Source organism: Thalia democratica, unplaced genomic scaffold (assembly GCF_965202585.1).
Source record: "Thalia democratica unplaced genomic scaffold, ktThaDemo2.hap1.1 HAP1_SCAFFOLD_880, whole genome shotgun sequence".
In the NCBI taxonomy this organism is placed as follows: domain Eukaryota; kingdom Metazoa; phylum Chordata; class Thaliacea; order Salpida; family Salpidae; genus Thalia; species Thalia democratica.
In genome coordinates this window covers 32892-39830 of record NW_028139829.1, presented here as the reverse complement: position 1 = coordinate 39830, position 6939 = coordinate 32892, and the positions used below count along the sequence as shown (strand labels likewise).

Sequence of the window (6939 nt, the reverse complement as noted above, 5' to 3'; positions counted from 1 at the left end):
TACCTGGTGACCCTCTGCATTAGACTTACAAAAACTACAACTAAGCTTCATGTCACAACATATAAGTTCATTTAATTAGGCAAAATTTACTTTAGTTTTTAGAAAAACCATTTTACATGATTAACTAATCATACTAAATCAAAAATAACTTAAGTTATGATAAACTACAAAAGATTATAACAGTTTATATGAAAGTATCACTCGTTATTTTCTAAGAACAAATTTAAATTTATAAATCCTAGTTTTCTTATTAGCTTTTTTGTAGAAATTGATTTCGACAAAATTATCAAAACATGAGAAAATAAATAAAACATCAATATAAACATTTAAAGAAGCTGAGTTACATTGCGTTACCAACAAAAAAAAAATTAGTCATTTCTACTTATAAAAAACAAACAAAAACTTTGGTATCGTGATGTTTAATGTTGCTTGCTTGTAACAGAGTTGGCAGTGAAAACGCGAACGGTTAATCGGCACAGCAATCGTGTAAGGTAAAAAACAAATGTAATAAATAGAAAGCAATAACAACTGCTACAAGATAAACTATTGAGGATCAAAATCGAAAGAGTTAAAGCAGCGCGATGCCAATTTGCTTTTGTCGTCCGAGCTTCGAACAGTCTCGTTTCTTTTGGCGGGAAAAGTCGTCGTTCGCCTGTCCAAAGTTTCCCTCCGGTAGAAGTTGTCTAGCGTTTGGTGGCGGTGGAAATTTCCGCTCGTGGCAGGCAACCCTGTTGTAAGAAAACAGCTTATGATTTTCAAAATCACTTTTGAAGCGAAATAGAAAAACAACTCGGTGTGTTAGAGCTTTTATGAATGAAAGCAACAAGTTAGTTAGCGGCGTTTAGAATTGTTTACATTTTTTTTTTCAAACAACAAACTCTGCTTGTTGGTCCGCAACGCCGACATCGAGTTCTGTTTCCAGTTTGACGTCATGACTCCGGAACTATCTGAAGGCCCTCTCTCATTGGCCAGTCTCTTCAGCGCTTCCAGCTCCCCGAAAGATGTCGCTATGGTGCTCAGCGCGTTGTTTCCATGGAAATCGGTCGTTTGGCGCCCCCTAGTGACCGTTCGGTACTGGCGCGGGGGAGGGGGAATTTTCTTCCTGTCCTCCAAGTTTCTCCGCATCGACTGCGACCTGGCAACTGTGATGTCATCAAAGTTTGACGTCATGGTGTCGCCGACCGGCCTGGCAACGATCGGCTGTTGCCATGCGGACTTGGGTGGTTGCCAGGAAGGTTTTGTCGGAACGGCATAGTGGACTTCTTGCATGGGAATGGAACTGAATTTAAAGCAAAGTTATCGTTATTTTTTTTTATGGATCTAGAGCTCATAGTTTTTTATTTTAGCTATGAATAGAGTTTTAAATTATAAAGGATGTAATAATGTACTAAACAAAAATATTTTAGATTAAACATTAGTCAAAAAAAAAAAGACAAACTTGATACTTTGTTGAACTGAAGAGCTCTGATTCGTGTTTTGTTTGTGACTTGTTTTTTCTGCAAAATTTACTTTTGTTAAAAACCAGAGATAGCTTTCTACCTTTCGAAAGTCTAGCAATGAAGCAAAAGAAAAATTATTGTGTTTAATCTTTTCATTGGATTAAATTTGCATAATAAAAGTTTAAGCGGAGCCCTTTGGATTACTGCGGGGTAGCGCGCGCGCGCGCACACAGAGTACAAAAGCAAATAAATTATTGATTATTCCCCGTTTGAGTTTTATCGAAAAAAAAGTTTATGATATTGATTGGAAGCGAGATAAGTTGCTATACACTGCGCGAGTTAAAAAACCGCGCCAGGGTAAACAAGCACGCGAGTTACTTTTCGGCGGCTTCTTGCCGCTTCTTTTCTGCTTCTTCCGCCGGCCCTTCTTCTTGGTTTTGGGCGACGCGTGAGCCGGCTGCTGACCGGACGACGCCAGCCTGCGCTTGGCCCTGGCCTTCGCCCGGAGGAAGACGAGGAGGAGTAGGAGGCCGACGAGGAGAAAGGCGGAGAGGCATCCCACTATCGTCGGCACCAGCGCCTGTTGTTTTACTGACTGTTACTAAAGATTTAAATATTCAAATGATAAAAAAAATATGTGTAATCGCTCGTAAGAAACTTTATTAGCATGTGGTGTGCGACTCGATAACCGAAAGGTTCCTTTGTACACCACGTTGTTGGACCAAAATCTTTGCGCGTTTTTTTTATCGTTCAACAAACAATAAAAGTGTTGAACATTTTGTTTGCTTTGTAAAAATGGTTTGAATACCGAAAAGGGTATCAGAACGTGTCCTTTGTTTGAAAAGTTATAAAACTCCCATTGGAGTAAAGTTCATTGTCAGTAATAGTTTAACTGATAACAGTTTTCATTTGACACCACATATGATTTAAAATAATTTTTCAATGTATATACCAGTTGTTGTATTTGTATAGTAATTTTTAGACGTCGATTAAACTATTTTGAAGGTTGTTATAGCATTGAAATGTTACAGTTTTTTTTTTGTTTAAAAAAAATAAGCTGAAAACTGCAGAAAAAAAAAAATACTTCATAAATCAAACAAAACTTTCATTTATATCAAATTATAAAAAGTGTTACGTCCAGTTTAGTGATAACTTAGTTACTATTATTTGAATTTTATCTTTATTTATGGTTAAAAGTTTTTAATAAAATGTTATTTAAAGGTTGTATAGTAATTTTAGAAAGTTTACAAATTATAGAACGGTTGTTCAAATTATTTTAAAGGTTATAAGATGTTAAAACAACAACAACAAAAAATCGTCTAGCATTAATTAGGTTAAAAATATGTTTACTCAAGTTCGTGCAAGTTGAAGTATTTTTTTTCACAAATAAAATTGCTACACAAACGTAAATATTTTGTAGCAATAACTACCGTAACACCGTATTACATATGCCTTCTGCACAAATTCAGTCGATACTGTGCATTACCTGAAATATTACCATAAACAACAATAATTCAAAACAACTATTTTTCTTAAGTCAAGAGCGAGCACTTGGAAAGTCAATAATGAATTACAGGAAAGCGGCTCTTAGCAGCAGGCTTTAAAACTTTATACTTTAGAACTTTTGTCCGGATTTAATGCTGTATTTATAATAAATGCTCAAGGCTTAATTTACTTTTGTTTCTAATCTAGTAACTGCTTTAAATATACCAGTTTAAGTTATATAATAGTTTAAATTTTCTAAAAGTAGTTTTTAAACATGATAAAAACTGCCTGATTAAACATATTTTAAATAAAACGTTTTTAAAATATTTTTTATTGTTATTATTTCTCACCTTAGTCGGCAAAGCTTTTTTGAATATAGGTTTATAAAGTTTTGGTTTACATTTTTAAAATAAGTTAAAACTTATAAAAAGCTTACAAGGAAAATGATAATAGAGCAATCAAAAGACTTTATGATTTATTTTAACTTATAGGTTTCAACTGAAAATTAGTTTAGAAAAAACTTAAGTCACTACTTATATTCATAAAAAGTTCAATAACTACAAATCTAACAACATATATTTTGTGCTTTATATTTATATTTCTTTCTTAAAAACAATTTTTTGTTATAATATACAAAAAAACAATGTTTAAAAGTATTATAAGTTATAATAGCTACTAATCTAACAGTATGCATTATGTACTCTATTTATTTTTTCTAAATTATGATTTTGTTAAAGTAAATAAGTTTTACTTTTGGTCTTAATTAAAAAATTACACAATTTTAAATCTAATAGTATATATTTTTAAATTGTATAAATAAATAACAAACAACAGTTTTATACAGATGTTTTGATATGTGAAGTTTTCTATTTATATTTCTATCTCATACAATCCTCAGTAAAGCTTTAGTTTGTTAAATATGTTTTGCAGAAATTTAGAATTAAAAATTAATTTGTTAATATGACGTAATAAAAATGAAGTTTTTTTTTGCAGTAAGTAATTATATATGAAACAACTGTATAAAAATGTTGTTTATTTTACAATTACATGAACATTTAGTTCCAATTTAACTTGACGAGCACTATTAACCGAAATTTAAATGAAAACTATTAATATTCTTTAATTTATATTTCAGTCACTTTTGAAAACAGAGTTTTTGTAAAGTCAAACAAATATAATATATAAACCATTTAAAGTTTAAGTTTTTATTTACTAGTTCATATTTTATAACGTGATCAACTAAAAGCGGATCATTATGAATACAAGTATCCATTGATTTTACAATCAATACGAATGCTTGCAGTGGGGACTTTTGTAATTTGCACGTTTATTATAAAAATAAGAACGTTCAAGCTTTAGCCCTCAGAGTGAATTTACTTAACCTTTGTACACCGTAACTATTTTCTATTGAATAACACATTACATATGACAATTATAACTTACTGTCCTTATTACTATGAAAAAATGCACGCTTTTTTTTCCCACAAGTACTTTCGTTCTATTCACGAAACATTTTTTAACGTGTTTTTGTTTATACAATTAAACACAGTGAAATTGAACTGTTACACCAGTTTGTTCACTACTAACCTATAAGTTCACTTTCTGAACAATTATTTAAGATTTATCTATGACAACAGCTTAGAGCAGGGTTTCCCAAAGTGGGCCAAGTGGCCCCCTAGGGGGCCATGACAGATACTCAGGGGGCCACGAGCAGCAAAGGGGGAAGAGGGCGGCCATGAGCAGTAAAGGAGCCACAACATGAGGCCATAACTTAAAACTTACACTAGATATTCTTGAGTTTCAGATGAAAAGCAAAAAACAAAAAAAAAAGGTCTCACGCGTATTTTATGAGTAATTTTGTTGAAGGGGGCCATTGCTTTTTCAATTTCTTTAAAGGGGGCCATTTGCAAAAAAGTTTGGGAAACCCTGGCTTAGAGTAAGCAGTAAAATCAAGATATATATATATATTTTATGAACTTAACTTACGTTGCCTGCGTATGGAGTGTTAGTAGTACTTTCTATTGTCGGTAATGAAGTGGGCATGCTTGTCGTAGTGGTTTGCTGTGTATTGAATGTTAAACGTTATTCTGTTTTCAAGCACATGAATAATATTTTTATTTGCATAACTAACTATTTATAATTTGCTGAACAAGTAAGCTATAACTAAAGTTTATATTTTACAACAAAGTAATATAACCTTACTAACATAAAGTAATAAATAATCCTTTAAAAGAACTTTTATCGTTAATAACTAAATTGACGCTTCATAGTTTATTTTATGTTTGTTTTTTATAGCATTCATCTCGCAGCTTTAACCTCGTTTATTGATTTTCCATAAAGGCAGAATTTTAAATGAGGCTCAAATAAATTTAATCAGCAGCGTAAACAGTTTAACCGCAAAACCTATAGGAAACTGCTTATCCAACACTAAAACTCAAAGCATCCATGATTACATAACTTCAAATTGTAGTGAAAAGGGCGCGAAAAAATTTCATCAACGCATTGAAAACTCACTTGCGTGAACGTCAGAGTCCTGACGCCGGGATCGTCGGAGGTCGGTCCCCGAGGTTGGCCTTGTTCGTCCGTGCAGTTGTCCTGCCCGTCCAGCTTGAAATCGTTCAGCCTTCCTGCAGTTTTGTGCGATAATCAGCGTTAATCGTTTCAATTGGCGGCGGGATTAGATCGGAATGCGAGCTTTTATTAGTCTGGCGGCTTCCAACGTTCGCATTGGCGGCATTTTTCAACAATTGTGCTTTAACATTCTCTTTGTATAGTAAAACTACTTTTTTATTTCTTCTTAAGCTAAAACTTTTTGTCTAATTTAAGTCTTTTATTTTAGAATAACTACCTGATTTCAAAGGATGAATGCATTTGAAGTCATACTTTTTACGTGCTAATCTAGGTAAAACGCTTAGACAAAACATGTATGTGAAAACACTTTTAAATTTTTAGTAATTTTTCTAACTATCCATACTTTATTACACATTAAGATCTAATTTTACTTTTGTACAAATCTTTTTTTTTATCCAATAGAAAAAAAATACTGTGCTGGAAGGAAAGATTTGAGGTAGTTTAAAATTAATTCGTTACTTTTGTACAAATCAAAAGACAAAACATGTATGTGAAAACACTTTTAAATTTTTAGTTCTTTTTCTAAATATCCATACTTTATTACATATTAAGACCTAATTTCGTAAACTCTTACGTTACTTTTGTACAAATCAAAATATCCGATAAACGTTCAACTGACCGCCGGGCCACCTGACGGTCGCCCTGAACTTCCCGTTGTTGATCGTCCTCTCCCTCTCCGACTGCTTCGACTTGCACGGGTCGATCTTCGGCTGCGGGTTGGTGATCCCTGTGTTTTGTGTTTTCATAGGTTTGGAGGCGGGTTAAATAGTTAAGCTGAAAAAACGAAAAAACACAAAAACGAAAAGTAGTAAACTTTGAATTTCATTATTCAGTTAAAATTGGCTTAAAAAATCAGAGTTGACGTTTGTGAACACTTTTAGAAAAGTGAGTTTAACTCTAAAATTTACGTTTAAGTATATTTAATAATTTAGATTTTTTGTATACCTTTAGATTTTGAGCTAAAGCTACCTTTAAATGACAAAATTTAATATAAAAACAATTTTCTAACTACACTAAAGCTAAATAAAAAAAAAAAAATTCATCCAAATTTTTATTATGACGTTCACAAACCGTGGGGTGTGCATTTTTGCTCCAGTTTTCCCTGAACGCTGACCAAATACTCGCCGTAAAACTCTTTGTCCTTGCACGTTGCACAAGTTTTTATTTTCACGCAGTTTGCTTCCTCCGTACTCACGCTCAGATATCTGGTCAAAGATCTCGTTTCACTGGCATCATAACAGATTCATACAACAAACTTTAGAAAATGTTACATTTATCAAGGAAACTTTAAATGCAATCAGCTTTAACAAACTTTAGTTCAAACTAAAAAGGGGTTTTTAGTACACGGATGACTGTAAAGCTATAATCAATGATTTAGAAAAGT

The 6939-nt window shown here is 32.7% G+C and overlaps 1 protein-coding gene and 1 long non-coding RNA gene across 2 annotated transcripts; both read right to left on the bottom strand.

The window, feature by feature from the left end:
• Positions 1 to 543: 543 nt before the first annotated feature.
• LOC145847314 (uncharacterized) lies at positions 544 to 1894 on the bottom strand. Its single transcript, XM_082953566.1, has 4 exons — positions 1818 to 1894; positions 1439 to 1496; positions 879 to 1279; positions 544 to 728 (listed from the first exon to the last, which is right to left on the bottom strand). Exons 3-4 carry the CDS (start codon positions 1267 to 1269, stop codon positions 544 to 546), a joined length of 576 nt encoding a protein of 191 aa, XP_082809692.1. The 5' UTR covers positions 1270 to 1279; positions 1439 to 1496; positions 1818 to 1894.
• A 67-nt stretch (positions 1895 to 1961) lies between these two features.
• On the bottom strand, positions 1962 to 5524 carry LOC145847316 (uncharacterized). The gene is made up of 3 exons (XR_014371215.1): positions 5439 to 5524; positions 4911 to 4985; positions 1962 to 2019 (listed from the first exon to the last, which is right to left on the bottom strand). It is a non-coding gene; the product is annotated as an uncharacterized LOC145847316 (long non-coding RNA).
• Positions 5525 to 6939: the final 1415 nt, after the last annotated feature.